Source organism: Sturnira hondurensis, unplaced genomic scaffold, assembly GCF_014824575.4.
Source record: "Sturnira hondurensis isolate 20B ecotype Veracruz unplaced genomic scaffold, ASM1482457v3 Scaffold0001872, whole genome shotgun sequence".
NCBI classification, from domain to species: Eukaryota; Metazoa; Chordata; class Mammalia; order Chiroptera; family Phyllostomidae; genus Sturnira; species Sturnira hondurensis.
Window position 1 is genome coordinate 3,716,908 of NW_028074503.1, and position 14,854 is coordinate 3,731,761.

Genomic DNA, 14,854 nt, shown 5'->3' on the forward strand with positions numbered 1-14,854 from the left:
GCATCCTGTCTGGAGATTTCCGTTTTTCAGAGCGTGTACCCCTCCCTGGGAAGTCTAGGATTGTGATGTTTGCCCGCGGGGGTCCGTGTGCAAATTCACTGGGCTGTGTAGCCCTTGCGCTCTGTTTGCATTCCTGTGGCTCCAGTCTGAAGAACACTTGCCTTTGATTGTGGCCCCTACAGATTGTGACAGCTGTGTTATGACACTCTTGAATGACCTGGCCACCATGGGCAACGAGCTCCGCCAAGTCAAGTCTCAGCTGCAGGGCCTGAGTGTCAGTGCGGACATCCTAGAACAGATGGGGCACTTGGAGACCCAGACCAAGGACCTGAGAGTAAGTAGTCTGTGGGCCCACCTGGAGCTGGCCCAGATTAGATAAGGGTTGAATAGATGCTGTGTGAATGAATATTCCCCCAGCAGGAAAGGAAGGGTTGACTCCATTTAAGGCTGTTGGGAGGGATGGCTTTCCTCCTTCCTCTGATCTAAGTGAAGGTTAGATTCTTTTAAATTGAGGTGTAATTAACCTACAATATTGTGTTAGTTTCAGATGTATAACATCTGAAAGTGATTCAGTATTCATATACATTTTGAAGTGATCACCATGATGTCTAGTTACCTTCTGTCACCATGCGAAGTTATTACAGTATTATTACTTTCTCTATGTTGTTTATTACTTCCCTGTGACTTATCTGTTTTATAACTGAAAGTTTGTACCCTTTAATCCCCTTCACCTTTTCTGTCTACCCCCCTACACATACCCTCTGGCAAACAACAGTTTGTTCTCTGTATCCATGAGTCTGTTTTCTGTCTTGTTTTATTTGCTCATTTGTTTTGCTTTTTAGATTCCACACTTAAGTGAAATCCTACAGTATTTGTCTTTCTCTTTTTGACTTATTTTACTTAGAATAATGCATTTTTACCAATGGGAAGTATTAGTAAACACACAAGAATAACTCTTCTACATGAACACACCTTACTGAATATTCCTGAGGTAAATTTTCTCATAGAGCTATTAGCTCAGCATCTTACATTCAGAAGACTCAAGAACAGATTTGTCTAAATGTTTGATGAATTTTTCCAATGAAGTCATGTGGGCCTAGAGTTTTCTTTGTTGAAAGTTATTTTAAAAAAAAAACTATAAATTCAGTTTTTAAAAATCAGTATGGGACTATTTGGACCAAATTACCAATTTCTTCTTGAGTGATATTTAGTAATTCGTGTCTTTCAAATAATTTTTCATTTCTTCTAAGTTACTAAATGCATAGACATAAAATTATCCATAATTTTCCCTTATTATCCATTTAATATCTGAAAAAATTGTAGTGATGCCCTTGCATTCATTATAGATATTGATCATTTGTGTTTGCCTCTTTGTTTTTCTTTATCATTCTGGCTAGAGGTTTGTTCATCTTATTTTTTATTTCATTGTTTTTCTCTGTTGTTTTCTGTTTTCAATGTTACAGATTTCTGTTTTCATCTGTATTTTTTACTGTCTTCTCACTTTGGGCTTAAATTGCTATGTATTTTCTAGTTTCTTAACAGGAGGGCTTATTTTATAGATTCAAAACCTTTCTTGTTTTTATATATAAGCATTTAATACTAAATATTTCCCCCAAGCACCACTCTAGCTGCATCCCACACATTTTAAAGTGTTGTGTTTTATTTTCATTCAGTTCAGAAGACTTTCTAGTTTTTTGTGACATGTCTTTGATCTCTGAGCTACATAGAAATGTATTGTTTAATTTCCAAATTGAGTATTTTCCAGATAACTTTCTGTTACTGATTACTAATTTAATACTGTTGTCAAGAGAGAATGTATTTTATATGATTCTGGTTCTTTTAAATGTGTTGAGATTTGTTTCATAGCTCAGAATATTGTCCACCTGGGAGAATGTTATATGTTCACTTGTAAAGAAGGTGGTGGAGAGGGTGTCCTGAGAAGTAATATGGTCTAAACTGCCCCACAGGGCAAGAGTCAGGCTCCCCTCACATGAATTAAGGCTGAAAAGAAAAAAACCCCTAAAACTTTCCAATGCTCATGGTTGTGCAATGGCTGTAGGAGAACCTAGAAAGCTACAAATTTACATCTGAGACCTGGACTAGATTCTCAGACCAGGGTCTGTACTGGAACGTGACATCCTCAATACCACAGGGTGCAAATCCTAAGCTGCCAAAACGAGGCCTGGTCCTAGACCGGGAGGTCTGGGCTGGGAGGGGCAGTGACCGTAAGATCACTTGACAGGACACAGAGAGTGCAGAGGAGGAGAGCTCCCACTCAGAATGCGCTCGCAAACAATGCCAGTGATTTGCAAATATTGAAACAGACAAATATCAATGAGAAGGACATCTAACAGAAGCAGCAGCCAAATAATGAGTTCCCTTTAGAGAAAGTGCAAATCATGGGACAGTCTGAAATGACTTTGAAGAACAACAGCCAATAGAAGGCACAAGAAATGTAAAACCAGAAGCCAAACAAGAAGAGGTAGATATAAAAAGATCCAATAAAAAATCATGGAAATGAAAAAATATATACTCATCAAAGTAGAAGAATTTAGTAAGCTAAACATAGGGAAAGAGGTGTTGGGGAAAGTTTAGTAAGTGCTTTTGAAGTAAGAGCATATTCTAAATCCATTAGTGACTATAGCTCAGTATACAAAATAATGTATATTATTTTCTCTAATATTTTTTAGAGAAAAAATATTTTCTCTAATATTATTTCTCTTATATTTTGCTATGAGAAAATAATATACATTATTTTATATAATGCAAAATATAATGCTCCCATCAAGACCATTTTAATCCATGGTTCACACGCTTCATATAATAGAGGGAAGGGGGGAAAGGCCTTCACCCTTTGAGAAGAAATGAAGCCACTGCAGTTTCGGTGCCCATCCTATGTGCCAGGCTCTATGCTAAAAGCTTTACTTAACTCTTACAACGTCCTGAAGGGAAATGGTGATATTTCGTTAAAAGGCATGGACAAGCTACGTAACTTGCCTAAAATTACATAGCTAATAAGTGGTTGTTCTAGAATTCCATCCAAGATCAAATTCTGGAGACCATGCTTTATCCACTGAACCTTTTTTAAAAAATATTTTATTTATTTATCTTTAGAGGGGAAGGAAAGGAGAGAGGGAGAGAAATATCAATGTATGGTTGCCTCTCGTGCATCCCCTGCTGGGAATTGGCCTGCAACCCAGTCATGTGCCCTGACCAGGAATTGAACCACGATCGTTTGGTCCACAGGCCCGTGCTCAATCTATTGAGCTACACCAGCCAGGGCTCCACTGTACTTTTAACCAGGCGTTCTATTAGCATTAGATGAAACGATATTCCTCAGTTTTTCCAGAGTAAAATTAAAATAAGACTATTTCCTTGCTATATCACAAAAACACTGTGAAAAATCAGTAAAAATAAGCGTGAGAAGAGAACTAACACTTTTATGTATGCGTGATGTTTTATAATACATCAGCTCCCTTATTACCATAAACAGCCCAGCAGCTTCATATTGTCATCTCCAACACACTGATGAAGGGGTTAAGGCTCAGTGAGTGAGGGTTTGCACCTGAGCTGCCACACCTGTTCTTTTACCCAACACTGGCAAAGAGAGGTAATGATATTGTTTTTCTGATAAAAAATGTAAGATATTGACAATTTTTTCAAAAAAACTGAAAATAATCACTATTCTAGATATTATGGGCAGCAATGTCACCTTCTCAAAGTAATGAGGCAGCTTAGTACCCCCAAAAGGACAGGGGCTGGTTGGGAGCAATAGTGACCAAGCTACACAGCCATGGCATGCCCAAGTCACCCAGCCTCTTTGGGCTTCTGCTTTGCCATTTGTAATCTGAGGATATTCAGTTAAATAAGCTTTGAGTTCCCCTACTGTGCTACCATTTTTTGAATTTAATTGTTCCTTCAATAAAATAGCCATAGGCACTATTTTTAGTGTTATAAGATTAAATGTAACAACTTAAAACAACTGAACTTATTATAGAACCTGGAAATTAACATATCAGGTAAGAGGTATCACTGTCATTTCTATAAGGTCATTCATTCAAGTAAAGTATCTCTTGTCTTTTCATGGTTTTTAATTTTGCTATTCTTATTGTAGAGCCACATCACAATTGCAGTCAGAAAGTAGAATCTTCCTGAGGCCTATTTCAAAAAACCAGGTTTTTCCCTGTGGAATCTGCATTGGTCTTGCTAAGTGGATCTTGTCATAGCATCACCAGGTTTACCAAGTTGATAGAACTTACCCCAGATTTCTACTCTAAAGTGAGAATAACTTTGTATTTGCCTTTCAGAATCAACTGCTCAGCTACCGTTCTGCCATTTCAAATCAGGGCTCAAAAATGGTTGGCCTAGAAAAAGAACTGAGTAATTTGAATCATGAATTTGACACTTTGCAAGAAAAGGTAATGTGTTAGGTCAATAACATTAACTTTTCTTTTCTTTCAAAATATTGTTAATTTCCCCCTATCATTAACTTAGTTTATTTCTAATCCATTTATTTTTTTATACAGGTTCAAATGAATTCCAGAAAGGCACAAACATTATATGACAACATTGATCGGACGAGCCAAAGTGCCAAAGAGCTGGATGCAAAGATTAAAAATGTCATGCGAAATGTGCACAGTAAGAAGAGTTACTCAACCCCATCAGTGTTTTTATATTGCACAACCTTTTTTTGCACATGAAAGAGTTTTCCTTTAAGGGTTCAACATTTTGAAGATCCTGCAGTGATACTAAAAAACTGACGTGAACCCTCCCATGAAAATATGTGCCTTTTTCTTAAGTAGTCTGCTGGAGTCCAGAATTCCCAGGTTAATAAACTACTCCGTGTTTTGCAGTTCTCTTGAGGCAGATCTCTGGGACAGATGGAGGAGGGAACCACTTGCCTCCTGGTGATCTTCCCAGGAAGTTGGCTGAAGCAGAGCGCATGATCAGGGAACTGCGGGACCGAGACTTCGGAAAGCACCTGAGAGAAGCAGAAGCTGAAAAAAGAGAAGCTCAGCTCTGTAAGGAGATTCCCAGACTCTTGCATCCAGTCCCTTCTAATTGGTTTGAAAGTACAATATTGAGTTCCCACTTACGGGTGGAGGTTGTCCTCATTTCAGGTTATATTACTGTGAAAGCACCATGTGGTGATAACAGGTAGCCAACCAAGTTACTAAGGGGTTGTAGAATGTAACATCTTAACATCATGCAAAAACAAACAAAAAAAATGGAAAAGAAAGAAAGATTCTTCTCTTAAAATATTAGGTACTGATACCTCTTTTACCATTTTTACTGCATTTTACATTCTTACTCTTCTTTCAGTTCCAACTTTCTCATGATATCATTTTTGAATGGTCACCTCACCACCATTGGGGTTCAAATGACAAATGGACTATGGCATTATTATTACAAAAACAAAAATTTATATAGTAGAAATTAAATGCATATGTCTAAAATTTTAGTTAGGGAAAATGCCAAATTAGCTCAAAACTGAGAAATATGATTTTGGTGCATGTGTTTCAAATATTATCCATTATTTCCTAGTGAAATAATGTTATCAATGGTTGATAACTGCTACAGATAACAGCAGTTTTCTTTTAGCGTTTGTGTTGTTCAAATTTAAAATCAGCCTTGGCTTTTACCTGCAACGAAGCAGAAATAACAGTAGGAGAGCATGTGCTGTGTGGTCCGCAGACCTAGTTCAGATCCCTAGGCTGACTAGTCATGCACTCTTAAGTGGTCAACTAGTTTCTCAGAGTCTCTATTTCCCTTATGTGAAACGTGAGAATGATTACTGTTTTCATGTGGTTATCATAAAAGTTAAACGAGGCAATAGGTATAGTGCACAGAGCAGGTGCACATAAATGTTAGTTTCCTTTCTTATTCCCTTGCAAATTCAAAGAAAACCATGAAATGATTAGAAACTCAATTCTCCTTCTGTAGTCTTTATAACTTAGCTGCAATGTACTCACTCTTAAGTGGCAAACATAAAGTGATTTGTTACAGTGCTGAATCGGATCAGGAGCTGGCTGGAAACCCACCAGATGGAGAACAATGGACTTGCTAAGAGCATACAGGATTCTTTAAATGACTATGAAGCCAAACTCACTGACCTTCGTACTGCACTACAGGATGCAACTGCCCAGGCAAAGAAGGCCACTGGCCTCAACCAAGACAATGAAAAGACTTTGGAATTCCTCAAGGTGAATTCACATTTGGGATTTGCACACTTTCATTAATGACAAAGACCAGGGAGATGGACCTCTATTGTTGATTACATTGCATAGTCAGGAACCAGTCTGTACATCAAGTCTGTATGCACCTCTCTGTCTGGTGAACCCTCTAATCAAGTAGGAATGAGCCATTGATGCAAAACCAAAGTCATTCCTACTCTTCAGTTGCCAGAAAAGATTCTGAACTCAAACCACCGAGAAAACAAAGCAAATGACTCCCCTTCCCTGGCAGATAGAATATTAATGGAACAATGTTACCAAGTAGATGAGAAATTAAACTAATATTGTTATTAATTCAAAGTATATAGTGTTTTAAATACCTTCTTGTGCCATATGTGTAAATATCATTATGATAATCACCAGCAAAGGGCATTTTAAGCCATTGCTTGCTGTTTAGGAGGCTAATTAAATATAGGCCTCCTGCAAAAGCTGCAATGACAGAATTTAGAGCTCAAGATTCTATAGTACATATTTTTCAATGAGGAACATTGTATGCTAAACCAATAAAAAAAAGTGTGAGAAGTTATGAAATGACAGTAAGATCTAAGTGGAGTAACATAGGGCTGACTCCCAAAAAGAACTTGGTAAAAGAGTATAAATAATATCTTAGCAGATGGCAGTATGCTTTATTCCCAAAGTCTCTTTCGAAGTCCTGATTTTGCCAAGGCAAGGGAGCAGGATCCAATTTTCTGGGTCTCTGAACTTTGATAGCCTCCTAGCCTGGCATTCCTAGGTCCTGTGTGCTCTGTTGTTGAAGTTCACCTACATCCTCACAGGGACTGGCATATGGATGTGCTGCTGGTTGGTGCTGCTTTATGTAGTTAAAAATCCATCATTCTCCTTGGCAAATCAGAGCTTACTTATATAGCTTCCTCAGTGTCCAGAGTAACCCCAGTGTAGAAACCTCCTTCAACCATGGTAACTATCGTTTCATCGGCATGGAGTCCACGGAGACCGCCATGGGCCCACACCCGCACCACAAAGGGAACTGATTTCCCCTTACTCTATATAGTTGCCTGGAGGATCTTTAAGTTCAAGAAAATGTTCTGACTCTGAAATTACTTTTATGCTATTGTCCAATAAATATGCCTGTGCCTGCTGATAACGTATTCTGTAGCTCAAGCAGATATTCTTTTTATTCTCTCCAGAGACAAGTGAAAGAGATGAATTCCCTACAGAGTGATTTCACCAAGTCTCTAGCCACTGCAGACTCTTCCTTACAGCAAACCAATGTTTTGCTGCAGCTGATGGAGAAAAGCCAGGAGGTAGAGACAAAAATTGTACTCTAGAAAATTGGAAAACACTTATATTGGGAGGAAACTGAGACGGGCTGACCTATTTTTGTATTCCAGTGTATATCTTTTTGTTGGAAGAAAAGATACCAAAATGCCCTGGGCTCCCTCGGATGAGGGTTTGAATGACGTGTCTTCTTTGTGCCTGTTTGTATTATCTAGTTTGCCTGCAGTGAGCAAATGGTACTTTCATAATTTAAGAAATTAAAATGCCATTTTTAAAATATTAAGCATACCTTGATCAGCAGAAATAGTTAGGACTGATAAAAGATTGACAATATTTCTTAACCCAATGGGCATTTTCAAAATATCTTTTATGTGCACTATTTGTAAATGAGAAACAAGTGTTTTGATTTGGTACAACTTTATACTCATGATAACAACTTGCCATTATAAAATGTATTGTAGGGGGCGCCCACCATAAGGAAAATGTTCAAATGCTACTTCAACTGGGAGAGCGCTATGGGCACCACTGTCTCAAGTAATCAAAGGTTAATTGGTGCAGTAAAGGGGCTTAGAAAACAATTTTTTTCTTGCTGCTTCCTGGAAACATGTCATTTATGACAGTTCAAGAAAATGACACGTACATACTTTGCTTAAACTGACACTGTCTCTGTTTACTTAAAAAATAGGAATATAAAAAATTAGCTGCCACTCTACATGAAGTAAGACGTGAACTAAGTGACAAAGTGACAGAACTCTCCAAATCCGCCAACAAAGCATCACTGGTGGCGGAGGCAGAGAAGCATGCGCAGTCCTTACAGGCGCTGGCAAAGCAGCTGGAGGAGTGAGTGTGGGCCCCGGAGGCCTAACTGCGCCTTGCTGGGGCCTCATGTGAAAGCCTCCCGTGTGGGCGGGCTAGGTCTCCAGAACAGGGTGGAGGGCCGGCCCAGGACCCTGGTCTGAAACCCCACCTGCCACGGGACTGATTCCCAGTTGCATCCTTGAGGCAAAACTGCAGGACCTGCAGCTTCCGGTCTCTCTTGCCCAATGAATCTGGGACCTCAGCGACAGGCAGGGTGGGCTACTGGAGCATTTAACCCCTCTGTCTTCCAGGATCAAGAGGAACGCCAGTGCGGATGAGCTGGTGCGCCGCGCTGTGGATGCAGCCACCGCGTATGACAACATCCTCAACGCCATCAAAGCGGCGGAGGATGCTGCTGACAAGGCCAGCAGGGCATCCGAGTCTGCCCTCCAGGTGGGCAGCCGCACAGCGACTTCTCAAGATGTGCTCTGGAGACAACTGGCTTTTTTTCTTTCTTTGCGTGTTGAGGGACAAAAATTAATAATAAAACAAAAAGCATTGGAGTACTTTAAATCAGAACTTGGTATATGGAATAGACTTGAACTTGCTCTAACTGTGGCCCATTTCTATAGTTACATGACTGATATGTAGCATAATTTTTAAAACTTTGTACAACCAGTTAGAAATTACATTAATTATCAGTTTTGAACCAAGACAAATATTATAACCTGCTTCTTATTGAGATGCGATCAGGCCGTGATTAAGTATTAACATTTACTAACAGAGAGCGAGAGACGTCTGTGAACGATTTGAGAACCAGTTCTTTCCTATTCTTTGTCCCACACTTAGGCATGTTGGTGGAGCCCTATGGGATGTTGTATGTACCATATAATATTCCTGTCTTTAAAAATAAAGAACAGAATATCAAATATCAAAGAATTAGGGGAAAGGCCTTATTGGAAGGTTGAAGACTTTTATCTTCCAGAGACTAAAAACCTAAAAGCAACTCAGTTCTGTCTTCAGTTATTGCCAAGGGTGCTACACAGGTGACAGTGAGAAAATGAGACAAGTGTCATATGATTCATCAGTATGTCCCTAGAGCTGGCTCCACTTCCCCAAGACACAGCTGCCCACCTAGGTCCTTAACTCTGTCTTTTAAGGAACAGTCTCTTTAAACCTCTTCCTCACCTTCAAACTTCATTCTTTAAAGATTATAAATAAGGGGCTTTAGAGTAGGATGTAAATTCTTACTCTGTGTTTCCTAGGGCATATCACATGCTTAAAGCTGATAAATGCTTTGCTTTCAGACAGTGATAAAGGAAGATCTTCCAAGAAAAGCTGAAACCCTGAGTTCTGACAGTGATAAGCTGTTAAATGAAGCCAAGATAACGCAGAAGAAGCTACAACAAGGTATGCAGGGTGCCCCCCACCCCAGGGCTGGTAATCAGATTATACCCAGGGTCCTGAAAACAACCTATAGGACCAAGGGAGGCAGCCCTAAAAAAAATAAACTCTTCCTAAAAAAATAAAATCTCAGCATTGATGCAGATTTGTAAATCCATGGTCATTTTATAGATTTGATGTTTCTACCCAGTTTTCTAACATATACTGAATTAACTGGAACTACATGAATATAAGTAAATCTTGAGGGCGATAAGTCTGCTTTGGCCTGGTCTTCAAGGGGCTGTTTAATTTAATCTACTTGTGACCATGGCATTGGGAAGCCACATAGCATAGAGGTCTGTGAAGTTCTGATTTCTTATTTAAGGTCAAGATCATTAGTTTCCAGCCACCAGAGTAACTGATTCACTATTTCTGAAACTCTGAAGTCTTAGCAACTAAAAGTGCCAAAAACCATTACCACTGAGAAGCGTGAGAATTGTTTTAACCATAAATTTTATCATTGAAATTTTTTCACATATTTAATTTTTGTAAAGAAGAAGCTGTTTTGATCTCACCAAATTCTTGTGTTCTGGAAGTGTTGTCTCTTGATTTTCTCTGGTTTCTCATGGTTATTCACAGCAGAACAGTCCTCACTCAGCTTCTTAGTCCTTTCAGAGTGATTAGATGCCTTCAACTAATGACTAAATAGCTTCTTTTCTTCCTTCTTTCCTCCCTCCCTCCCTTCCTCCCTCCCTCCCTTCCTTTCTTTTATCTATAAAATTTAAATAAAATACAAAAAACATATTAGCATATATCATTTGCCTAACAAATTTCAACAATTAAAATTTTCTTGTATGACATCTACTGTCTATAAAATTTGAGCTAAGCAAGGATCAGTGTTTTAAATAGGCTTAGGATGCTAACTACATTGTTACTTTTTCTTTTGTTTTCTACCAGCTCTATTTTTTTTTACCTCTTGACTCCCCTCACCCATTTCTTCTACCCCCTCCTCTGACAACTACCCATCTATTCTCTGTATCTATGAGTTTTTGTTGCTTTTAGATTTTATGTACAAGAGAAATCATATGATTTTTGTTTATATTGTTATTTAAAACAGTCCTGGAATCATAATTTAAGACTTCTATTATTAATTTGGTCTTAAAGTATTCACTGATCACATTCCATGATCCCAAAGTGCCAATATTATCAACTGGGAATGTCTGTGTGTTCTGCTCCTCTCGCTGAATTTCCTTAAGTGTTTGGAAATGAACACAAATGAACAATGCCTACTTGTATGTGTGTTTGCTTGGATAAAGCTCTGGCAACAATGCTCCTTTCTTATGCTCTGAGACTGAAGAAGCGTCCTTTCTGTATTATTCATTCATTAGTTCACTCATTCATACAGTGGTTCACTCATTTGTACAGTCACTCATTCATTCACTCATTCATTCATTCAATAAATAGGTACTTATATCAAGTCCTGACTGGTGCCAGACACAGCACTTGGTCTGAGGACACAGCATTGAACAAGACAAACACATCCCTTTCCTTCACTAAGCCAAGACTTCTGTCCTACACAGAGTGCAACTTAAGCCCTCTCCTTTGTTATTAACCTTTTCCCTTTCTTCATGTGCATTCCAAGCAGGTTGTGCTACTGACCGCTGTAACCAGAGGCCCCTGGAGCTGTGGGTGTAGACACAAGCAGAGGGTATCTGTGGGAGGTTCCCGTAAATGCAGGTCTGCTCAATGCTGTGCAGTCACAGCTACTTAAGGTCCACTCATACCAATGCAGGGTCAAAATTCATAGAGTAATTGCCTCCTAATGCTCTATTTTTGTTTTAGAAATCAGCCCAGCTCTGAACAAGCTACAGCAGACTCTGAAAATTATGACAGTTCAGAAAGGGGTGATAGACACCAATATTACTACCATCCGTGATGATCTTCGTGGGATAGAGAGAGGTCAGCATCTCCTGAACCCGTACTTGGCTTCTTTTGTTGAATAGTTTAGATACTTAATACCTCCCTATTTGTGTGTGTATTAGGTGATATCAACAGTATGATCGATAATGCAAAGAGCATGGTCAGAAATGCCAATGACATCACAGATGAGGTTCTGGATGGGCTCAACCCCATTCAGACCGACGTGGAAAGAATTAAGGAGACCTATGGGAGAACACAGAGCGAAGACTTCAACGAGGCTCTCACTGACGCGGATAACTCAGGTAGCAGGTGTTCTTGGCCAGGAAAGATGATCTGTTTTCTCTATTGTTATATGCTTTGGCCAGTTTAAATTCTTCCCTGATAAAGTACGATCTTAGAAATTAAAACATTAGAAGACAGTGTCATATAACACATTCAAGAAGTATGGATATTCTGTTAGTTAGAAGGACCAGGTAGGATCCATTAACATTGCTGTTGATTTTCCATTTTATAAAGTGGAGGTATAGGTCATTGAATCATGAGGTATTAAATTATGATTGATAATTGAGGATTAGAAAACAAAGATATATTTTTCCCATAGTGTTCAAAAAAATGATAAGATTTTTAGATTGCAGAATAAAATCCCCGGCACGTTTAGAAAAACTATTACCTGATCCAAGTCATCCTGTTCAACATTTGGGACCCGAACGTACTATTTGACACGTACTGTCAATGAGAACATCTGCATGTAACCTTTCTCAGCTTGTAATTATAAATTTCTGTTTTGTAATCTCACCAATAGTAAAGAGATTAACCAACAAGCTGCCTGATCTTTTGAGCAAGATTGAAAGTATCAACCAACAGCTGTTGCCATTGGGCAACATCTCTGATAACGTGGACCGCATCCGAGAGCTGATTCAGCAGGCGAGAGATGCTGCGAACAAGGTAGGTGAGCCTGTATTGCCAGGCAGCCAAGCTCCTTCTCTGATAAGTCACCACGTTCATCAAGAAAAGAAAGGCATTTATTTACTCAAGAATCGGCTGACTTTCTTTGGTTGCTCAAAATGTGAAAGTTGACCTCCTCTTGTCTTCCTTCAAAAGTGCACATCCCCTTCATCCCCTAAGTGATCTGGTATGTCAGGGGCCTGAGGCAGTTTCCTTCCCTCTGAGTTTATGCAGACAGGAAGAAGGGTTTTCCTCCAGGCCCCAGCTGGAAAACTGCAAGTTTAAATAGGGGTTCTGTGATCAGAGTGTGCTGATGTGATACTGCACAGGACCTACTCCCTCACTGTAACTTGGCAGTTGTAGGGTCCACCGTTATTGAGGGTGGAGGAATAGTTCCTACCAGGAAGGGCAGTGTTCTGAACATGGAACAGCAGCGATTTTCCATCAGTCTAGCACTGATCCATCCGTCTTTCTCATTTTAACCTGACATAATTTACTTGAATTTCTGATACTTCTCTCCCACAGCTTGTTTTGTCCTGACATAAAATTAATGAAATCTTCTGTATTTTTAGCCACCCCCACTGTGAAATATTTGGAGATAGAGGGTTAGAGAACCAAGTTAGAACATCTCTGCCTGGGTGGCACTGTCATTGATTGTACGCTCCGTGTCACTTCTTGTGAGCCTGAAATTCTGCCCATTTTCTGTAGGAAAGAGAAGTGCTGTCAATATAAAACCTGTAGCAGGAAAAGAAGGCGTACAAGGCATAGTTAGGAAGACTCTAAGTTCTTCATACCCATGCATGCTTTAGGGAAACCAAATGAAAAAGAATGTGTTTCTAGCTTTTGCTCTTCTGTGTTCAGTCACTAATCTGTTCAACAGAATCTGAAGTGTATAGTAGTGCAGTGGTCAAGAGCTGGTGAGCCGAGCCAGGACGGATCATCCGTCTTCTCTGTTGTTACGTGCTTTGGTCAGATCAAGCCAGGCCACCTTCGGTTTGATCTTGATTCTGTCATGTGTGAGCTACGAGACCTTGGGCCAGCCACTTCCTCTTGCTGTGCCTCAGTTGTTTAATCTGTAAGCAGAGTAAATGATAGTACAGACCTCATGAGACTGTTAGGATTAAATAAATTAATGTAAAACAGTTCCTGGCTAAAAGTACCATGTGAGTGGGGAACAAAGAATAATCAGCAAGTGCTTTCGAACACCTGGCCTGCACAGCACTCTCCTGGGGGCTGAGGACACAGAGATTATTATTAAGCTGTAGTCCTGGACTCAGGTTGCTCCCCAGCTGCCTCAAGTGACAGCTGGTGACAGACTAAGAGGATGGATACAGGTGTGTTGTGCAGGTTTTAGAAATAACCACTTCTACCTGGAGAGGCTCAGAATAGTATAAAAGGACACCTACAAGAATATTTACTGCAACACAACTTAAATAACAAAACAAGAATTGGAAAAATCTTTTTTTTGTCCATCGATAGGAGGTGGATAAAATTATGATAAATTTATACAATGAAAGACCATACAACAATACATGTGAGTATACTAGAGCTAGGTGCATCAACATGGATAAATCTAAAAGCAGAGTGAGGCAAAGAAAACAAGTTGTAAAAAGACATGCCCAGTTGGATCATGCCATTTTCAGAAAATATTTAAAACATGAAAAATAAAACTAGTTATAGTTTATAGATAAATGTATATTTAGTAACACTATCCAAACATGCATGGGACTCCGGCTGGGGATCCCAATTTAGAGTGGTGGTGACCGCTGGGAAGGGAGAGGGGAGCAGGGACAAGGTGGGGTACCCAGGGGCTTCAGTTATGTTGGTAATGCATATACGGGTTTGCTCTCCATCCTTTCTTGTATTCTTGAAATATTTGCTTAATTAAAACTAATGGTTAACAAGTAGGAGTTTTCCAGGTGACAAAAACAGCACAAGGGCATGCCAGGCGGTACTCAGGATGCGGCTGCGGATGCCCGGCAGTGAGAAGAGACGAGCATGAAATGAGCCAGACACGTGGGTGAGGGGAGCTCAGTCACGACCACTTTAGAGAGTCTAGCGCACCCATCACTAAGCCCCTCCATCCCCACTGCACAGTGCCTTGCATACACGAGGTCCTGCATAAATACTTAATTGCTTCATAGGTCAAATGTACAGTGGGTATAGGTATCATTCCAGGAGTGCCATTCTTTAGATTGTTTGAGAATATTTTTTTCTGTATTTTAATGCAGAGTTACCAAAGCTGGTCCACAAACCAGCTCTAGTGAGAGAGCTTCTGTTATTAGGCTTTTACACACAAGTATAAAATTGGGATGTGTCAAAGCTTTTAATAATTT

General features: G+C 39.6%; 1 protein-coding gene across 2 annotated transcripts in view; it reads left to right on the forward strand.

Annotated features, from left to right (window-relative positions):
• LAMA3 (laminin subunit alpha 3) overlaps nucleotides 1-14,854 on the forward strand; it is a 255,409-nt gene that overhangs the window by 200,326 nt on the left and 40,229 nt on the right. For both annotated transcript variants that reach the window (XM_037031991.1, XM_037031998.1), the window contains 12 exons: nucleotides 183-334; nucleotides 4,308-4,418; nucleotides 4,527-4,638; nucleotides 4,854-5,021; nucleotides 6,007-6,203; nucleotides 7,382-7,498; nucleotides 8,158-8,312; nucleotides 8,582-8,723; nucleotides 9,578-9,680; nucleotides 11,496-11,612; nucleotides 11,696-11,875; nucleotides 12,376-12,518. In XM_037031991.1, the coding sequence (XP_036887886.1) occupies nucleotides 183-334; nucleotides 4,308-4,418; nucleotides 4,527-4,638; nucleotides 4,854-5,021; nucleotides 6,007-6,203; nucleotides 7,382-7,498; nucleotides 8,158-8,312; nucleotides 8,582-8,723; nucleotides 9,578-9,680; nucleotides 11,496-11,612; nucleotides 11,696-11,875; nucleotides 12,376-12,518 (1,697 nt within the window). The remainder of the gene's footprint in view (nucleotides 1-182; nucleotides 335-4,307; nucleotides 4,419-4,526; nucleotides 4,639-4,853; nucleotides 5,022-6,006; nucleotides 6,204-7,381; nucleotides 7,499-8,157; nucleotides 8,313-8,581; nucleotides 8,724-9,577; nucleotides 9,681-11,495; nucleotides 11,613-11,695; nucleotides 11,876-12,375; nucleotides 12,519-14,854) is intronic.